We start from the raw sequence: 21,514 nt of genomic DNA on the forward strand, positions 1-21,514 counted from the left end.
ACCCGTGTAAATTTTTTCGAAGCAGTCAGAAAGAAAAACCAATGTTTGGGTGTGCCGTACAGTGAGGGAGAATTGATTAAATTGTGTACCATGAAGGTACCACTAAAATAAAAAATATTCAGGTGTGTGTGAATTCCTAAGGGACAAACTGATGAGGTCTTTTTTTGTGGTTTTTGGCGCACAAGTACAATGGTCATTAGCTCCCAGACTAAGTTAGGAATGCACTGCGAGGCACAAGGCTAAAACAGCAACTAAAAGTGACAACACTATAAAAGACATATTAATAGGCATAGGATTAAAAAAAACCAGCCTAATCAAATGTCCTGGGACAGGTTCGTCAAGTGGATAAAACGAAGAATGCGAGCAGCTTCTCCTGGGTCATCCGCTAAAATGGCATCCAGAGTACATGGCAGGCCAAGACCAACGTGCAGTGTATTAAAATTCGGACAGGACGTTAAAATGTGGCGTACCGTCAGCAATTGCCCACATGGGCAGAACGACGCCGGCGCAGCCGTCAGCAGATGGCGATGGCTGAACCGGCAGTGTCCAATTCGTAACCGGGCCATCGGTCCCTAGACGTACACTCCATTTAAGGCAGCTTAATCTGACTTATGCTACGAACAACACACATACCCATGCCCGAGGGAGAACTTGAACCTCCGGCGGGAGGTGCCACGCTAAACCAACAACAGTCATTAGCAGGACGTGGAGGCAATGACATGGAAGCCTTCAAAGGAATTTTAAGAGAAGTAGAATTCATATTCTCGGAAGATGAGGCAAGAAAAAAGCGAAACCCGGATGAAAACGTGAATGAAAGACAGCGAAATGCGCCAAAGACCGCGCGAGGGAATGTCAGGTATTACAAAACCGCATGATAACTTGGCGCAGAGAAGTGGCAATAAATTCCAACAGAGAAACGGGTATGCTACGGAACAAGAAGTGGCAACGGCTATTCACACAGGAATGGCTATAACTATTATACGGGGAATAACGACAATCGCAATGGGTATTGGAGGACAAACCGGCTGACAAATTACTAGCAAAGAAACCAGTGTCACCAGGTCGAACACAGACAAGAAGGACCGAAAGAAGAAGTGGAGATAAGGCCATCAAACCCCAAGAAACCTTCGAATTGAAGAGAGAGCGGCAAAGGTGAACAGAACCGCAGGCACCAAAAGAAGTTGGGATACCGCAAACAACAGGTTGGACACGAAGTAGTTGGGAGGATTTGGCAAAAATGGGACTACCAGAACAAAATGAAGCAAGCATAACGGAAGTCGAGATAACAGGTAAAGTAATTAGCATCGCAGAGTTATTTAATTCTGAAACTAGGGAGAGCCGATTCCAAGAGGACAACGTACCATCGACAGAAATAAACATTTAGTAACAACAGGTGGTAATTGAGGAAATAGGATGGCAAGGATCAAACAAAGGCAGGATAACAATAACATCATGCTGGGGAGATATTAATTGGGTGGTTACTGGCAGAGTTATTTGAGGCTGAGACCAAGGAAAACGAACTCAAGGACTGTAATCCGCAGTCGACGGAAGCTGAAAATAAATAACTATTGAGCATAGGTTCCAATGTGTACAATGAATGAAAGTTACGGAGATACATCAAGGGCATTTAGATGCGACTATTTGGGAGTTTACACAAAGAAATAAAAGGCAGATATAGTTGAATTGAGGTAAGACTAAGTTAAATGTGAAGAAGAACTGGTAGAAGAGAGAGAGAGAGATAGTGGTCGAGGCATACCTGACAGGAAGTTCGATTTCACAGGTAAAAATCCTAAAACGACTCATATATGATTCATAGAGGTTGCATTACTGCAGGGAGATGAGGAAGAAAAGTGAAAACCGGTCGAGTTTCAACCAGCTGTGAAGGCCCTGGTAGCAAAAATCCAAATTAAGGTAGTCAACAGGCAGCAGAAGCGAGCTAACCGCGATTTCGGAAAACTTATTAAACCAATGCAATGCTAACGAAGAAATACCGATCTTGAAAACGAAGGAGATGAAAGTGAAGGGACTCAACAAAAATCATGCTGCGGGTGTCGATAAACAAACAAGGTAATGCTTTTCAGCCAAGGTCAAAAGATCGAAGCCAATTTCTTTATCATACCGAAATTAACGATGGACATGATGGTAGGTGCGGATTTTCGAATGAAAGACGAGCTGTGTTAGACATGGGAAAGGATAGCGCGACATTTGAGAGGATTACACTTCTCTTTGAGCCAGGGCTGAACACTGTCAAACGTAGGTGGAAGAGCAAGAGCTTCCAGACCTAAGGAACGATCTTCCACCACTCAAACAAAGTGGTGCAGACAGAACGAACGAAGCATAGAATGAGATAGGTTAAGTTCTAGGACTTCATCATGTAAGCCATATTAAAAGGTGTGATAAATAATCAATTATAAGCATCAGTAAATAATATCAAAGAAGCCGTCAAGTACGTCCAGACAGGACGTGACCAGGAGTATGGGCGAAAGAAGAAACAGAGAACTGAGAAGTACCTTAAATTTTCATATGTAGCAACTAACATAATATATAGAGTGTGCAAAGGTGATGATCTAATAGCATGACCTACTAACATGCCACACCACGACACCACACATATCGACCATAGGGAGTGTCATTAGCTTAATATATCAGGAACAAACTGGAACCAGACAGACAAACGAGAATTGTAACACAGAGATAGGACGACGGACCATGTAAAGAATTTCATAAGCGCGTAAATTAGGCATTAGGCATAAGGTAGATTATAAGAAAATATTCTTGTACTCGACCTCTGCAAGAAACAACCGTCAACTGCCAATGACGATGCGGCAGACGAGAACTGAAAATGTATATCGAACGTGGTTCGAAGAGATAAACTTTTTCTACAATGCAGAGGTGCTGGCAAGGACACGAGAAGGATGGCAATTTGTAATCTAGGCACCCCTGTACCTAACTGCGCTAGCAATCTTGCCGTAATAAAAAAGTACAAGGAGGATAGATGAGCACCAAAGATCGAATTTGGGTCCAGGCCTTGCGAAAATTCCCTTTCGATCGATACTCGATTTTGGAGGACTGCAGGGAATGACGGGCTGAGGCACAATTGGGAAAAAACATATTACGTGTAGAATGGCACTGTTGCCATCAGACTGCGATGTTATTTTGAACTACAGAGCTGAAGGAAAATCAATAAAACAATTGTGAACTACACATCCTAATCAATGACTGAAACACTACCGAACATAAAATTTCGAAGCAACTAGTGGTCAATAATTTCGTATATGCTACCCAGAGAAGAGACAAGGTTCAAGTCTGGAGAAAGGAAGATACTTCAGAGGATGAAGAGTCCCAAGACTGATGTTGAAGAGAGAGGATGGGCGGAAATATTTCAAGATACTCTTTTTCCAAACACCCATCTTACTGTAAACTAGTAGTCTACGAAGTGTTATAAAAACAAATTATCTTCAGCAATGTCTTGAGATGAAAAAATCATGTCTTTAAAGCCAATACTCCATGAGTCGCAGCACTAAAAGTTCCACATCATTATGAGGGTCACACCAAACTATGGCAACAACCTGTTGCAAAATTCGATGAAGAATGTCGCTGCTCTCTCAAAGGTTTGCTGACAAACATCTGGTATAAGTTCTTCAGCTTCGTGCAAAGACAATTGTTGCCAAACTCACGCAAGAACATTCGTAGACATCATATGAAAATAGTATCGAACTGAGGTAAAGATCAGTGTCAGACAAAGAAAAACCTGCAAAGAGCACAGCAATTAACATAGGACTTCGTTTTCATATCGATTTCATACAATTTGCAACTCTCCGTACAATGTGTGAAAATGTCTGAATGAGAACTGTATCAAAGTCTTTTCATAACCTCTGTTTCATGAGCAATGCAGGAGAAGTATTTTTGTAAAGAAATGTTTTATTAACTTACAATGTTCATTAGAATAATATGTTAAAAAGAAAACCTTTTCATCTATATTGTGTCCTGAAGATAACGTTTTTGTGAAGTTCGTTTACTGTCTATGAGTGTAATATTTTAAAATTTTATTCATGCATGATTATCAATACAACATTTCTTAAAAACCTTGTTGTCTCTTAGACTAATATTTTTTATAATAATATGTGTGTATGAGCATTCTTTGAGGCAACAATATTTTTGAATTTGCATAAATCAGGAACAGAAACTTTTAAAATTTTGACATGATTAAGATTTGCCAAAGAATTATTTTGATGCTTACATTAGTTGTTAGAATCATAATTTTTGTAAAAGAAACAGCAAAATGTAAACACTGCATTTTTGGATTACGTATAAAGTATTCAATATTTTAAGCTGATTTAAATAGTAAGTGGTTGTCAAAAAGGTATTAAAAGATCGATGTGAGAGGCTCCTTGTCTTCAATATAAAATCTAAAATACGCACAACATATTTAAATAAAAAAGAAAAGGAAATTGACGTCAGTAGAAAAAAATTATAGTCTTCACTTAAGGGGGACAAATGAATAACAAAGTTAACCATATAAAAAAGTATACAAACCAACAGAATTAAATAGAATAAGGACTAAACCAAGTGCTTGAACAATATTCAATGCTTGAGAAAAAGTATAATTTTCGACTGACTTAGACAATGCCGCAACCATTGTCTAACTTCGGTAAAAGAGGGTGGTGATATGTAAGGTGTCAAACATATAACGCACCTTACATTGAATTCCTGGAACAATTGCAGTTAACTCAGTATGTCACCCAACATAGTCATGTAAAAATACATGATTTATATTGATAGACAAAATGAAGCGAATAAAGAAACCGACATGTCGTGAATATAAACCACTGACACTCACCCTAGTAACTTAACGCAAATAATTTCCCTGACCTGAGCTACGAGACGCAGTTCTGAGAGAAAGGAGAATTTTACGACGGCACGCCTTCTTGTGCAGCTGAAACCCTCACCACGGGATACCTAGTGGACACAATGAGACGCTGCACCCACTGTGTAGGCTGCTGGGAAAAGCAGCCCTACTCCCTGCTTTTAACGAGGACCTTCAGAAACCCTTTCTACAGGATCACGGCCGGAAATCGCAGATAAACGTCCGGGGAATCCAACTCAAAACATTGGTGACTCACTGTAGCCACCTGCTTTAAAACTCGCATGAAAGACAAAGCTGTTTATCTTAGTATTAAGCAGTAGAAGTTAAACTCTGCCCTGCGAAAGAAACAAGTACATATGCCCTCATTGGCCAGAAAGAAAACATGTGGCCACCAGCTCTGATATAGGCAAACTTCAGACAGAGTAATTGGCTTCTTCTCTTGCAGAAAAACGCCAAGGTTTTGAGCAAGGTCACTCGCGCCTTGCTAGGACAATTGCGACAGTCATTATGAGAACACTTGTTCACAAACTCCTCTTCAGTCGTAAGGAGTTAAATTGCAAAGTCTCCAAGCACAGAGAACCGCACCTAACAATTAATGCTTGTGAGCGATTTTAGGGCAACAACATACTCGCTGTTCCTGCCAAATAGCGTGTTCCATACCAGTTAGCTTAGCTAGGGGAAAATAGGAGTCTCAGCTTCACCAAAGACGTAGGAAATGTTTCAGACTGGTGTTTAATAATCGAGAGAGGTTTAGAGTAGGTTCTCAGATTCATAGCTCGCACGAACAGCTGCCACTGCCTCAGCCAATGCAAGGTAATCACAAGTGCTTGTCCCACGCTAGCATGCGATGTTCGATGGACACTCGGAACTGCCGTAGTCTCCATCTATCCTAATTTTCGTACATTCATCCATAACCTGTAGTTAAACATACTCACAATTGTCGGGCTTAATTAAAGTTGAAACGTGAGATGTCCCATCTAACGAAAGGTATTGATCAGTCACTGTAGAGTTATGAATTCTTTTAACTGTGTACTTCTTTTTGATTGCTCTTTACTGATCCCATTTAATTTTGGTTATTTTCACTGTGTATTTTAGTGCAATTGATATCTCTTGCCCGAATTGTATTTAATTTGTTTGTATATTTATCAACTCCCCGACATGGTCATCACCATCTTACCACTAAAGAACCTTATAAAATTTAGGAATTTACTATCGCAGTCGTGAAGACCCAGTAATAATATTTTTCCACCCTGTACATATATTTTCTAATATTTCTATGTCATGGAGTCATACGTAAAGTTAAAATAAACCTTAAATACGAAAATCAAAGATTTCACTTTTGCTAATATATAGTTACATCTCAGCCTGTACACTAATTTCTTTTAGCGATAATATTTCCTTTGCAGGGAGTGTAGACGAACCGACATCGAGATAATTGTCTGATTACATCACTGTCGTTACTGCTGCTCTTCTGAACTCTGCATGTGTGAGAGGGCATCGTCCTACCTTACAGGCCATAGGTTCAACACCAAATTTCTAAAACACCCACACAGCATCCTTGGGCAAGTATGGTAGGTATATAGATCAGAACCAGTCTCAAATATATTCGAGTTTATGCAGGCAAAGTCACAGGTGAAAAGCTTCAGCTTAGCCACTGCTTCGATTTTGCCCATATTTGGTAAACATTATTTTCTTCTGCAATGAAATAATGTGGTGGTTAAGGATCTGCAACATGCAATAGGGTTAATAGCAATAATGTAGAGACATAAGGGAGGAGGAGGACAAGGACATACACTGAGGGGAAAGGAGGAGAGAGACACACATAAGGGAGAGGAGCAGATGGACAGAGAGAGAGAGAGAGAGAGAGAGAGAGGGAGGGGTGGGGGTAAATAGAATAAAGGGAAGAGAAGTAGAATGAGACACATAGACGAGAGCAGGAGGTGGACATCAAAAGGAAAGGGGAGGAGATGGATAGAGAATGGAGGTAGTAGGAGGTGGACAGAGAGAAGTGACAAGAGGAGATGGGATGGACAGAGAAAGAAATATTGGAGGAGCAGATGAAGAGAGGGGGCAGGAAGTGATGTAGAGGGATAGGGAAGATGAAGAGATGAACAGAGTTATGGGTGGGGGGGGGGGGGGGGAGTAAAGAGATTAATAGAATATTCAAATAAACATTGCAGTGAATGCCAAGTACACAGCCACTAAATAAATAACTACAGTATTTCCTCTAAGAGAGAGTTCTTTGTTTACAACAGATTAAAGTGAGGAGCAAGAAGTGAAATGAATCTGTGACCTCACATTCTCCTCTAATCCGCACTCCATCACACTGCTACACAGTTATGTCCACTCATCACGGTTTCCCCCTCCCCTACACTCACAAAAGATCCCTCCATCCATATTCCATACCTATTCTTACACAATACATAAATACACAGAAAGATAATTAAATAGAATTACCCACATACAATAATCCATCGGGAAAAAAAAGTTGTAGGTCAAAGACAAAGTAGTGGAAAGGTTATGTTGGCAACACTAAAAACACAAACCACAAAACATACTTGAAGTACAAAAACGAGATTGGTGTGCTTAAAAGTATGTTGTGAAAAACATAGTGCTGTAGAACGCATACAAATTACACCAAAACCATCAGTCTCTAACGCAGAAAAACAACCATGTGCTTGCAGAAGAAATCAACCGAAAAACACCGTGAGTACAAATCAATTTATTCTTAACGAAGCGTTTATCGATATAAATGCAAACCAAAATGTGAATAACCTAATTACAGACCACTGTTTATGCTTTACCTCAATAAGGCGAAACGCGTCTGGTTAAAAAATGACGCATTTTTGTAGTTGCTGCGTGCAGTGACCGCGTGGTTTGAGGCGCTAAGTCATGGATTGCGCGGCCCCTCCCACTGGAGGTTCGTGTCCTCCATCGGGCTTGGGTGTGTGTCTTGTTCTTAGCATAAGTTAGTATAAGTTAGTTTAAATAGTGTGTTAGTCTAGGGACCAATGCCTTCCGCAGATTGGTCCCTTAGGAATTCACACACATTTGAACATTTTTGTAGTTGCAACGGCACAACAAAAATACCCTCAAGAATGCTTAAACTTTGCCTATAATTCCTCTACATCCTTCTTACTGATGGTAAGTGATGCCAATTCACCCTATAAATATGACGTTAATAAGTGCTTATCTGCTCCATCTAGTAGAAACTCTCTCCTAGCCTTCTTGACTGTTTTATTAACTCTTGGAATGCTTGTGAATGTGGAAAACGCTTTGCGCAGACAGTTCGGAACCTACCTTAAATTGTAAAACTATGCATAGTGGACTTGAAACCTTCTTAATTCCAACAGTTGCCTCTACGTTTAGTGTATGTTGGGAGGTGGTAACGTACAAATCACTCCTAGAGGCGGGCATAGTGAAGAGAAGGCGTCACATAAAAGAGTAATCGAAACGACAGTTCTTGGCTTTGACGCCATATACACTCCTGGAAACGGAAAAAAGAACACATTGACACCGGTGTGTCAGACCCACCATACTTGCTCCGGACACTGCGAGAGGGCTGTACAAGCAATGATCACACGCACGGCACAGCGGACACACCAGGAACCGCGGTGCTGGCCGTCGAATGGCGCTAGCTGCGCAGCATTTGTGCACCGCCGCCGTCAGTGTCAGCCAGTTTGCCGTGGCATACGGAGCTCCATCGCTGTCTTTAACACTGGTAGCATGCCACGACAGCGTGGACGTGAACCGTATGTGCAGTTGACGGACTTTGAGCGAGGGCGTATAGTGGGCATGCGGGAGGCCGGGTGGACGTACCGCCGAATTGCTCAACACGTGGGGCGTGAGGTCTCCACAGTACAGCGATGTTGTCGCCAGTGGTCGGCGGAAGGCGCACGTGCCCGTCGACCTGGGACCGGACCGCAGCGACGCACGGATGCACGCCAAGACCGTAGGATCCTACGCAGTGCCGTAGGGGACCGCACCGCCACTTCCCAGCAAATTTGTTGCTCCTGGGGTATCGGCGAGGACCATTCGCAACCGTCTTCATGAAGCTGGGCTACGGTCCCGCACACCGTTAGGCCGTCTTCCGCTCACGCCCCAACATCGTGCAGCCCGCCTCCAGTGGTGTCGCGACAGGCGTGAATGGAGGGACGAATGGAGACGTGTCGTCTTCAGCGATGAGAGTCGCTTCTGCCTTGGTGCCAATGATGGTCGTATGCGTGTTTGGCGCCGTGCAGGTGAGCGCCACAATCAGGACTGCATACGACCGAGGCACACAGGGCCAACACCCGGCATCATGGTGTGGGGAGCGATCTCCTACACTGGCCGTACACCAATGGTGATCGTCGAGGGGACACTGAATAGTGCACGGTACATCCAAACCGTCATCGAACCCATCGTTCTACCATTCCTAGACCGGCAAGGGAACTTGCTGTTCCAACAGGACAATGCACGTCCGCATGTATCCCGTGCCACCCAACGTGCTCTAGAAGGTGTAAGTCAACTACCCTGGCCAGCAAGATCTCCGGATCTGTCCCCCATTGAGCATGTTTGGGACTGGATGAAGCGTTGTCTCACGCGGTCTGCACGTCCAGCACGAACGCTGGTCCAACTGAGGCGCCAGGTGGAAATGGCATGGCAAGCCGTTCCACAGGACTACATCCAGCATCTCTACGATCGTCTCCATGGGAGAATAGCAGCCTGCATTGCTGCGAAAGGTGGATATACACTGTACTAGTGCCGACATTGTGCATGCTCTGTTGCCTGTGTCTATGTGCCTGTGGTTCTGTCAGTGTGATCATGTGATGTATCTGACCCCAGGAATGTGTCAATAAAGTTTCCCCTTCCTGGGACAATGAATTCACGGTGTTCTTATTTCAATTTCCAGGAGTGTATACCAGTGTCACTTATAATGGTCCGAATGACATTTAGACCCAGGTATAGTAGAGATACCGAATGTTTTGAAAACGTTTAGAACAATAAGGCATGGTCTATCGGAGATTAAAGTTACAAGAAAAAAATTTTCAAGACCTGGTTTTTTTGGTGAATTTGAGGTAATTGGGCAACGTCGGTTAATCATCTAATACCTGCAAATAGTGGAGGACGTACACTTGGATTGCGTACTGAGCCCTGACAGAAATTTCATTAGTCTTAGCTTATTCAGTATTTCTACATTTTATACCAAATGGTAATATGCTAATGCATATAAGAGAGAGACATGGTTTGACTACATCCGATTTACACCTAAGTGGTAGACATCTGAAGTTGTCGCATGGTTTAAATACTTAGGGCTAATGCTATGAAGTAGTTCGAACACATAGACTTAGTAGCAAGGAAAGTCAATGGAAATCTTATTCGGCCTTACTTAGTGCCCTATCCAGCTGAAGGCACTCATAGAAGATTAGATACTGTAGAGCAACAAAAGTGTGGGTATTTTGATCACTGTATTTCACATGCTGATCCAAACAGTCCCAGACATCCTCTATGAGATTAAGAACGCTTGATTCAGCTAACCAGCCTAAGTGCAATAGGGTGCCTCAGCTGCTATGTAAACACTGCTACTGAAATCTTGAAAGACAAGAGTGTCAAAAGCAGATTTCTCCTGAAGTTTCAAGTAGCAAGTAGACAGAGAGAGTGCGTCGGCTGCAGTGAGAGAGAGAGAGAGAGAGAGTGTGTTGACTCGTCGGTGAGTGAGTAGCTTTGACGGCAGACGTGCTGGATAAGGAATGAATCTAATCTGGATACTCACTGGAGTAGACAATAATTCTGACATTCTTTCATAGAGAGGCGACACATTTGGAAAAACATGAATATACTTCTTCTCCGCTGCAAGCACAAGCCGAGTAATTATTGCAGTGTAAAGATTACGCATTGTTCGACAAAATCAACGTTTTTGAAACCAGAGCAAATTATTGGTCATGTGTTCAGAATCTTAATGACTACTAGCCATCCATCACTTTTAGTTATAAATGTTTTGTAGAGAGAATAAAGAGTTAATTTGGAACTTAAATTATGTTTATTCGTATCAGTTTACGTTGTGTATTACAATGCAAAAGGACGATTATAGTTTCGTGTTAGTGCAACCTCTGGCGGCAAATCGTAATATTTCTACACGCTCACCGCTTACACAATTGCGTAAACAGTTAGTTGCATTTTTCAAAGTAGCCTAAAGTGAATGATAAGGCAGTTAGCTGCTCAATTATTTATTCCATTTCTGCATTCCGTATTGTTGCAGCGGAACAAGACAAGGCAGAGCTGAATGGTCCCTTGCAGGTAAGAAACAACTGGAGGGTTTAAACGAACTTTATGAGTTGGAATTAGGAACTGTATTCACTTGTAACATTTTCACATGATTCAGTTGGTGCATGGTTTTCAGTATGGGACTATTAGCCAGGGTGTTGTGACTGAATGATGACGAAGCCATTCCGTGTACTATTGGCAGCCATTCTTTATATTCAGTTACAGTTACAGATAGATTCACTTTAGAGTCATTGGTGCTGTATGCACTGAAAGTAATTTGCATAGCCAATCTTCGTGTTCAGAAGAAGGATAGTAAATTCTATTCTAGATAAAAATACGTGAGAGACAATACATTCTAAACAAGGAACAAGTGTATTCACTTTGTTAGTAGTACTTTGAGGCACTGGATTCTTGTAGAAACAGTAAAAATAAATATGTATGCTACTGTTAAACTGCAGAAGCTATAGAGTAATGGTACTAAGGAATATTCCTGAGTAACAAGCTTTGTCGCGCGTAGTTATCAAGTTTCAGCACATAATTTTCAAAGCGAAGAGTAAAGAGCAGCACTTGACACAACAATGAAAACATACACGTTTTAAGCCAACAAATAAATTGGTAAAACGATGTTCTGTTGCTAGTTAATATATTTGTGTAAACGTACATAAATTAGCCAGATCATGTACCATGGAACTAAGAAACGTTTCTCGGCAAATAACAGCCGTGGTGGCCGAGCGGTTCTAGGCGCTTCAGTCTGGAACCGCGCGACCGCTACGGACGCAGGTTCGAATCCTGCCTCGGGCATGGCTGTGTGTGATGTCCTTAGGGTAGTTAGGTTTAAGTAGTTCTAAGTTCTAGGGGACTGATGACCTCAGATGTTAAGTCCCATAGTGCTCAGAGTCATTTGAACCATTTTCGGCAAATAAATGTTCTACATGCAAATATAAACTACCTCGTAAATGGGCCAGAAAACGATAGATATGTGAGCAATTTAAACATGAAGCTATGATGCCTTATAACATACTGCACAAAAGTTAAAATAAGTGTAATCCAAATCCCCAACATACCATGGTAAGGGATCTTTCGATTCACTTGATCACGAACGTTAATGGTATAGCAAAAACTTAAATATTTTCGCTTAGCAATTTTTCTTCTGAAACCCGGTGAAGATTTTACGACGTCTACATTACAGTGAAGGGTACTTGGGCAAAACATACAGTATCGAACCTTTCTAGAATCGTAAATGAAAATATATTACAGCTTATGTGAAAGTTGCTGGAATACATCACATCTGCAACTTAGTGAAATTTTGATATGAAATAGTATCTGTCAAGATTTAAGGATTTTGAACGTCAGATATGTTGTTATGGGAGTATATTTTGATATAAGCTTTACAACTGAAGATCTGGTATGTACCACAACTGGTCATTAGCCAGTTTCAGTCCGTTTGTTGTAGAAATCATAAAACAAACGAATGCTTTCCTAGCATAATCTCTTAGATTTAATAGAGGAAAAGCTGTTTGATCGAAGCGTAACGCATATAGTATAGAGATCAACAGGTTTTTGCTTAGTTCCGCAGATGGACGACATATCCAAGAGGAAAACAATCGTAATGAAAAGAACAGTAACAAAGTAATTAAGGAACTACTGAAAACATGAAAATGACGATAAATCAGAATATTGCTATCAAAGTGCGAAAATAATAACACTGGTGATGAAAGCGCTACATGACATCGAAATCTGTCAAATTATTGCTACACCATTTATTCTTCAAAATAAATAGCGGTTACAGAAATATTTAGGAAATTGTTTTGCAAGGAACAAAAACTGTAATGTATCGAAATGTATTTGCAATCAGATATCGCGCCAAGTAACCTACCTGAGGATTTCTTGGTGAGTTTCAATACAAAGGCACAAATCGTAGTACATGGTTTCACCAGTTTCGCTGTCAAGTTCCTTCTTCTCAGAAACGGCTTTCTCCTCGCCGACGATGTCCACGTCGTTTCTCAGCTTCACAAGACGCTGTCCGAGGATCTCCAGCTGGGCCGCGACCAGAATCATGACGACCGCGAACAGGCAGTCCACACTGAAGCTTATCTGGCTCACCCAGATAGCTGACAGGCCCTGCACGGTGTAGGAGAACTCGTACAGGCTGTTGTTGTTCCATTGGTGCTGAACATAGGGCAGACGCCGCTCCTCTGGGTAGACTAAGAGGGGCACAAAGTTCCACAAGAAGCTCTGCGACAGCATGAAGAGCAGCAGACCCAGCGTGAGGCGGGCAGCTTTCCGGCGGGACCATTCAGAAATGGCTGCCAAGTTAGGGTCCTCTGAGCAGGACTCGCTTTGGAGCGACAGCAGCTTGTCGAGCTGATGAGCCAGGGAGTTGTACTGCCGTCTGTCGTACAGAAAGACGGCCATCTTAGCGACGCCGCTGCCGCAGGTGAAGGTGATCAGGAGAACAAGGGTGGTTTCCTCCAGATCTCCCCAGATGAAGTAAACAGCTAGGGCACACTCCACGGTGCTCCATAAGCTTAATCCGAATGCGATAGTAGATTGGAATTTGAACAGGCGGGATTCACCCAGTTCCCAAACTCCCAACAGCCACAGGTGTCGGATGTTAAGCTTGAGAACGGAGTTGCCACTGGCTGCCCAGGACAAATTATCCTTCATTTTAAGGCCCTTTGTATCTCTTATCCGGCCCGTCTTACAGCGAGTACTTAAGATCTTTTTGACGTTACTACAGTTCCTGTCGGGAAACCGTGTGCTAACAACTTTCTGCCCCTGCCAGATGTGGACCGTGAGATACGGAGACAATGAAAGTCGACTGAGCGCTTCTGCATTCCTCTAATTCTCTTCTGTCACTGAGGGCGAGGCTGTCTTTTATATATGAATACATCTATATGGCTGCAACTATTACAAATTGCAGTGGCGGAAGTAAGTTGTGAATTATCAAGGCAGACTGCAGCATTTTGTGGATGAGTTATTTAGATTCGTTTGCAGACAGTGTCGACTGCGTTATATAATAGGAAAAAAACGTAATTCGTCGATGGACGTAAATTATGAAAACTTATCATTCTTCTAAACTCTCAAACAGTTCGATGGCAGCTTTTAATTTCAAAATTTAGGTTTCACTTTTAAAACATTTATATGAAGGTGTGACAACGCAAGACCATTATTAAGCTGAATAAAATATTGACAGCTATATGAAATTTAACACCGTGTGTGAATTATTGAAGTATTTACGTCACAGTGCCCGCCGTCAAACTACAGGATATTTACCTCATAAAGAAGTGTGATTGTACGGGAAAAAGAGTGGGGAATATTTTTGTTTTAAAACTGTGCATGGTAATGACTGTACCGTATCTAATGTAACATGAAACGTTGTTCAAACTAAACAAATTAGTGATATAGTTTGTGATTCCTTTTCGTAAAGGCTGTGTCCAGTACAGGGAAATGGTTTCGCTTCGCCGTATGTGTGGCATCAACTGTGCACACGGCCCCTATGTCTGTTGCTTGGCAACGAAATGTGCACCCTTGTGCAGGCCAGGTCGACAGATTGTGCATATTACCCTGGGCCCATTTAAAGCATGAAGCGATACACTCGATCACGGGGGAAGGGAGGGGGAGGGGGGGGGAAGGAAAGGAGGGGCAAGTTCAGAGTAGCGCCAGGATCACCCATAGTGCGATATTTTCACAAAGGCCGCATCATAAATAAAGGCAAAATGAACCCATTTGCACGCTCAACAGATGTAAGTTTATCTGTAAAGATCTTACAAAGAACCCAAATAACGGCAAAAACTGTATGTGAGAGGGAACTAAAGGGATAAAGGTGCTAAATCTGATGTTGTATAGAAAAAAGGGAGGTAGTCATATATCGCTTTTGTGGATTAACACCTTCTAGAACCGGCCCTGATATTAACATACACGGGAATCAAATTTTCGGCATTTCGCATTAGCGGCATGGTATTGCAGCTCCAGTAAACCAGATACGAATGTTAGTTAATCCAGTAGTCAAATGAAACAACTCTTGTACCACTTCGTAAAGAGCACAACTACCCTTTTCTCTACAGCAGTCCGATAATTCTTCGACATATAATTGCACATTATTGTCATTTTTACCGTACAGAATTTCCTCGGTGACAACTGCACCATTTTCGAAGAGCCTTAGATTTGTAATTAGCTTCGGCCGCAAAGTCATTGACATGTATCTTGAAAACCAAAGACCCTACTACACTGCCTGGGGCTCACGAGATGCAGTTTCGGTATCTGCATCCTGTCTGTCAGACAGTTTTCGACCTCTTTTAAACCGGGTTTTATATATCCCAGGAGGACCCATTCAGAATACCCCGAAATAGTACGGAATAAAAAGTTATCCTGTATCAAAATGTTATCTCTAGCACTGGGGATATCAGGTGTTAAGAGCACGACTTGAGTCTCTTGCGATTAACGTTTTTGTAATGGAAAAGATTATTTTGTTCAGGAAGGAGGCAGAGATTAAAAATGTTGGATGATACCGAACTGAAGGATTAATGAACGAAGCATGGATAACACGAAATATGAACTCCTTCGGTATAAGTAACATTAAGTTCATTAAGTCTGACTTACTTAATCTGAAGTAAATGTGAACGTAGTACGTTCACATTGTTTGCTTTCGGACAGAGTGAGGCAAAAATTATAAAGCGGATACAGAAACCGCCACCAAACAGTACTGAGCGATGTACGTATGTTGATCTAGAGTTTAATCCCTCCATTAGCCACCGCGCGTCAGCGTAGAAAGAATGGTCAATTGAACAATGATAATGGAGCCGGAGGTAGCTCGGTATTGGCCGAGAATGTGTAATATGTCAGCAGAAGTGGAACTGCTTTGAACACCACGAAAGTTCCTCAAGTTTTTTTTTTTTTTGACGTTATATCGATGACATAGTCATCGGAGATCTAATGGCATCTCTGATCATTCAGAAAACTTCCCAGAATCGGCCCTAATTTTCGAAAACACAAAATCTGGGTCAACTGTAGCAATGAATTATTAATCTGCACCTCGCAAGAACAGTTTGACAATTTTTCTAATATAGATCGGCAGCCATAATTGACAGTAGCGAAGAAAATCAGGAAAAAGTTGATTACTGATTGTATAAGCTCTACATAAAAGAGAAACCTCGAAGAAGTTAGCAGGCTGTGCCTCATTAAGCGCTGCAGAATCAGAATGCAGAAAATTACTGTCGGTTACAAGTGTGCTAAACGGAACAAGTCGTAGGTCTGAAAGAGACAGATACCCTGAGTAGTGAGTATTAGGCGTAAAGGAGTGTAGACGGGCATTCATTGGACTGCACAACATTAGTATCTGAGAAGGATCGCAATAACAGTGATTTAGAGATTATACAGTGTTCAGGAAATGATTTTGTGTTATAGAGACGTAAAAATACTGCAATGAATGGCTGGAAAACTGTATAATTATGTAACATTGATACAAAAGGAGCTATAGGATAATTTACATCGTAATCGAGTAACACAGCTCAATAGGAATTGAAATAATTTCGAAAAGGAACAAACTCTAAGCTTACTGTAACGAATCAATAACTTACACAATTATTATTTGAACCAAGTAAAGAGTCAACGCGACGTGCGTGAAGTAAAATGATGTGGAGATGGAGTATCAAAAATTGCTCTGTAAACTGATAGATTTTCACACGTACACTGAGGTCACAAAAATCACGGTATAATACCTAACGTCGTGTCCCACCCCTTTTTGCCCGCCATAGTGCCGTAAATCGACGTGGCATAGACTCCAAAAGTTGTTGGAAAGCCCCTGCAGAAATATTGAGCCATTTTGCTTCTGTAGCCGTCCACAAATGGGAAAGTGTTGAGAGTGCAGGATTTGTACACGAACTGACCTCTCGATTATGTTTGATAAACGTTCGATGGGACTGATTGCGGGTGACCTGAGTGACCAAATCATTCGGGAGAATTGTCCAGAATGTTCTTCAAACCAGTCGCGAACAGTTGTGGCCCGGTGATACGGCGTATTGTCATTCATAAAAACTCTATCATTGCTTGGTCTCCATGAAAACGAACATAACCATTTCCAGTCAACGACAGTTTCAGATGAACCAAACGACCCAATCTGTTCCATGTACAAACAGCACAAACCCTTATGAAGCCACCACCAGCTCGCACAGTGCCTTGTTGATATTTTGGCTCCATGGTTTCTTGGTGTCTCCGCCACACCCGAACTCTACCATCAGCTCTTAGCAATTATGACTAGTCTGACCTGATCATAGATTTCCATTCGTTTAAGGTCGAACCGATATGGTCACGAGCCCGGGAGAGGAGCTGCAGGCACTCCCGTCGATCGGCTGCTGCCATAGTCTATTAACCCCAGATTTCACTGTTGTGTCCTAAGGGATACGTCCATCGTACAACCCACATTGATTTCTTCACGATATATTTCACGCAGTGTGGCTCGCTTCTTAACATTGACAACTCTAGACAAACGCCGCTGCTCTTGATCGTTAAGTGAAGGTCATCAGCCAATCCGTTGTCCGTGTTGAGAAGTAACGCCGGAAATCTGGAATTCTCAGAGCACTCTTCACACTGTAGATCTCGAAGAACTGAATTCCCCAACGATGGACTGACCCATGCGACTACCTGTACCTACCATTCCGCGTTCAGAGTCTATTAATTCACATTGGAAACCGTTTCACATGAATTGCCCTTTTATACCTTGTGTACGCGATACTACCGCCATCTTATATGTGCATATTGCTACTCCATGACATTCGTTTCGTCAGCACAAAGTGAGTAACGAAAAGATTTTGAGGACCTTAAAGTGAACTACCGCTATTCACATCTCATACTGATCTTTGTTACTATAAATTATTCACTGTCTGATACAGTTAAGTAATCAGGTTACCAACGTATTTGAAACACCTTGAAGAAGGAATACAAGAAGCATCAAATGGGCGGAAAGTGTAGCACATGCTTCGAAACGCGAAAAATTGGCATTTCAGTTCAACCTTACTAAGCAGCTGGCAGTGAATCCATCTACATCCCGTGTGTATGGAAAGATCGCAGAGTGCGTTACTTATTCGTACACCTGCCATCATTGAAATTACTTAACCCGGCGTACGACTTAGAAGTAACGGGACGTTCGGGTCAAGGTGATTTATTTTTCCGGACACGTAGACCTAGTACATCTACATCATACTCCACAAGCCACATAATGGTGTGTGACGGAAGGTACGTTCGGTATCACAATCTGATACCTCCAACCCTGTTCCACTCGCGAATAATGTGTGGGAAGAATGACGGACAGTAAGCCTTTGTATTGGCACTAATCTCTCGAATTTTCTCCTCGTGGTCATATGCGAGATGTATATGTGGTAGGGGGGGGGGGATGTAATATGTTGTCTGACTCCAGAAAAGTGCTGTCCAGAAATTTCAACAGTAAATCTCTCCGTGATGCACAACGCTTCTCTTGTAACGTCTGCCAGTGGAGTTGGTTTAGTATCTCCGTAACGCCCTCTCGCCCGCTAAACGATCCCGTGACGAAACGCGCCCTTCTTCGTTAGATCTTCTCTATCTCCTCTATGAGTCCTACCTGATAGGGATCTCATATAGTTGAAATTTACTCAAGAATCGGCCGAAAAAGCGTCTTATAAGCCACTTCTTTCGTGGATGAGTTACATTTCCTTAGGATGAATCTGATTCAGGCGTCTGCTTTTCACACTATCTGTTTTATATGACCATTCCATTTAAGGTCTCTCTGGATAGTTACGCCAAAACATTTTATGGCAGACGCTGTCTCCAGATGTATTTCATCAATAGCGTAGCTATCGGCGGAATTTCCCAGCGGATAGTGGGGACATGATTGTATCCTCGTTTATATTTCAGTGCTGACAACGCCTGAGTACGCATGCAGTGTACCGATCAGCAAATTTCATACAAATAACATCATGGCGTTAGATGATCTTAACCCTTGCAATATCAACGCTTATTCCATGATGTTTAATATGGAGGTGGGGGTAGTTTATGGTGTCTACAAAAAAAAAAAAAAAAAAAACAACGTCGTTACGTGATGGCACCTTTTGTTAACAACATCGTTTTTAAGTAGATGCTGATGTATAAGTAGGTTCCAGAGCCATAAAATATCGTTTAATGCGATCTTAGCAATACCAACGATTTTTCCGTAATGTGTGCACTTATTCGAGGGTTACCTTATGACCAACGAAAACAATTAAATGAAAATACAAATTTTGTTAATTGTCGTTGCTTTATTCACTTTTTAAAGATTACAGATGTGTAATAAGTGCCCTGAACATGAAAATATGAATACGAAATTTATTGAGGAAAGTCGGATTCACTATCTATCTATATCCGAATCCCGCTCCAGCTACTGCCGGGTCTGGGTGCTGACGAGTCCTCTCCATTTGGCTCGGTCCTCCCACCACTTTTCTTCCTCCACTTGCTGCCAGATCACACCTCTCCTTTCAACAGACATTCTCACTCCCATATTCCATCGTGTTCTTGGGCGCCCTCTAGGTCTTTTCCCATCCATCTTTAGTTCTTCCATAATTTTGGGGAGTCTCTGCCCATGCATCCTCTTAACATGCCCATACCATCTTAATCTCTTTCTTTCAATTTCTTCTCTCATACTTTTTTGTTTGATGTCCTTTCTAATCTCTACATTCTTTACTCTGTCCATTCTTGTTTTTCCCTTAACTGCTCTGAGAAATTTCATTTCCCCTGCTTGCAGTCTGCTCCAGTCCCTTTCTGTCATTGTCCATGTTTCTCCACCATAGGTGACAATAGGGATGTAATAATTCTTATACATAAGGAGTTTTGCTCTTTCTGAAACTTCATTATTCCAAATCAGATGTTTTATTGTTTGGTAGAAATTGCCTCCCTTCTGTAATCTCCTATTAATTTCTTTAGTTATTCTTCTATCCCTAGATATTTCACTCCCTAAACAAGTGAAACTTTCTACCACTTTGAGGGGTTCTCCATTCAAGGTAATATTTCCGTTGATTCCTTTCTCCCTTCCAAATACCATTACTTCACTCTTATCTTTATTTATTTTTAATCCATACCTTGTCATTATTTCCTTCCACGCATCAAGCTGTAACTGTACATCTACCTCTTTATCACCCTATATTACCATATCATCTGCAAAAATCATCTTTTTGTCTTTTTCTTTTACTATATCTTTAACTGCCCTATTCATTCCCTCCACCTTAATGGCAGCGACGGCGGAGAAGGAAGACTTCGGAACGGCGTAGCTGGCAGATGAGGCAACCCTCCTTTCTGGGGATTAAATGAGAAGGGAACCACTGCCTTGTGGTGGAGGAGAAACTCCAAAGGCTAAGGGAGACAACCCCAACAGAAAATCCTTCCTTGCGTTAGGCCTAGCAAGCCAGTAGGAAAGTCTTCATATATTGCTTTCAAAACGCAGATATTGCTTTTGGATTCACTACTAGGACAAAAATAATGGGTTAGGTTTTATTAAAAAATTTAAAACAAGTACGGAATCCGGTAAAATAAATCGTGCTGTCCTGGTGGGTGATGTGATTCCTGATACTATGATCTCATGCGTTTGTTTCACGTGAGTATGATGCCCTGTGACTGATTAGCCCAAGACCCACATATTTATGTTTTCGTAATTATATGGTTGCACCTGATGATGAAGCTTTAAGCTACGAAAACGGTCGCGAAATAACTTTAGAAAATTACTAGCAAACGATGTGGAATTTTTTTCTGTAACTCTGTAAATAAATAAAAATCATTAAGAACAATAAATATTGTTCCAAATTTTTAAAACATTGATTAAATGGCTACAGTAGAATATTTTCGACAGGTAGGTATACAGTACCCTCCCTCCCCCCCCCCCCCCCCTCTCTGGTATTACGAAGGTTAACGAATGTTAATGATACAAAGTTATATATGTCGCTGTGATGCAGTATAGAGTTATTGTGTTTGTGGCACAGACGTGTGGAGTGAACCGTACACTTATACATAGCACATGCAATGGGTGGCTGTGGGATGCATGAGATGGTCGACTGTTGGTGGCTTGTCATTGTTCTCACTTAAGAAATATGAAAACATGTTTGATTAGTAAAGCGTCTTTGAGTGGTTCACGATGAACTTTTAAAACAAAACTGATGGAACTACCTACACGGCAGTTATCACTTAGTCCATTTATACTGGGATTTATTGAAAGCTGTTACTTTCCAGTCGACTGAATTTCTCCAGAAACTGAAGTCAGTCCGGATTTGCATTGGACATTGCACAATTTCTCCTCCCCGGGACTCTCCTGGTCACCGTCAAAAACAGGATAGAACTGGGAAACCCAGAAGTATGGCAGCCCTAAATCATTCAAGTTTTTCATTTTAAAGTCGTTTGTTTGTGTGAAGA

At 41.8% G+C, this 21,514-nt stretch overlaps 1 protein-coding gene across 1 annotated transcript in view; it reads right to left on the reverse strand.

Annotated features, from left to right (window-relative positions):
* Window positions 1-13,777, reverse strand: part of LOC124545976 (odorant receptor 43a-like) — a 46,193-nt gene extending 32,416 nt beyond the window's left edge. The window contains exon 1 of the mRNA XM_047124941.1: window positions 12,987-13,777. Within this exon, the coding sequence (XP_046980897.1) occupies window positions 12,987-13,777 (791 nt within the window). The remainder of the gene's footprint in view (window positions 1-12,986) is intronic.
* Between the last annotated feature and the right edge of the window lie 7,737 nt (window positions 13,778-21,514).

This window comes from Schistocerca americana, chromosome 8, assembly GCF_021461395.2.
Source record: "Schistocerca americana isolate TAMUIC-IGC-003095 chromosome 8, iqSchAmer2.1, whole genome shotgun sequence".
Classification (NCBI taxonomy): Eukaryota; Metazoa; Arthropoda; class Insecta; order Orthoptera; family Acrididae; genus Schistocerca; species Schistocerca americana.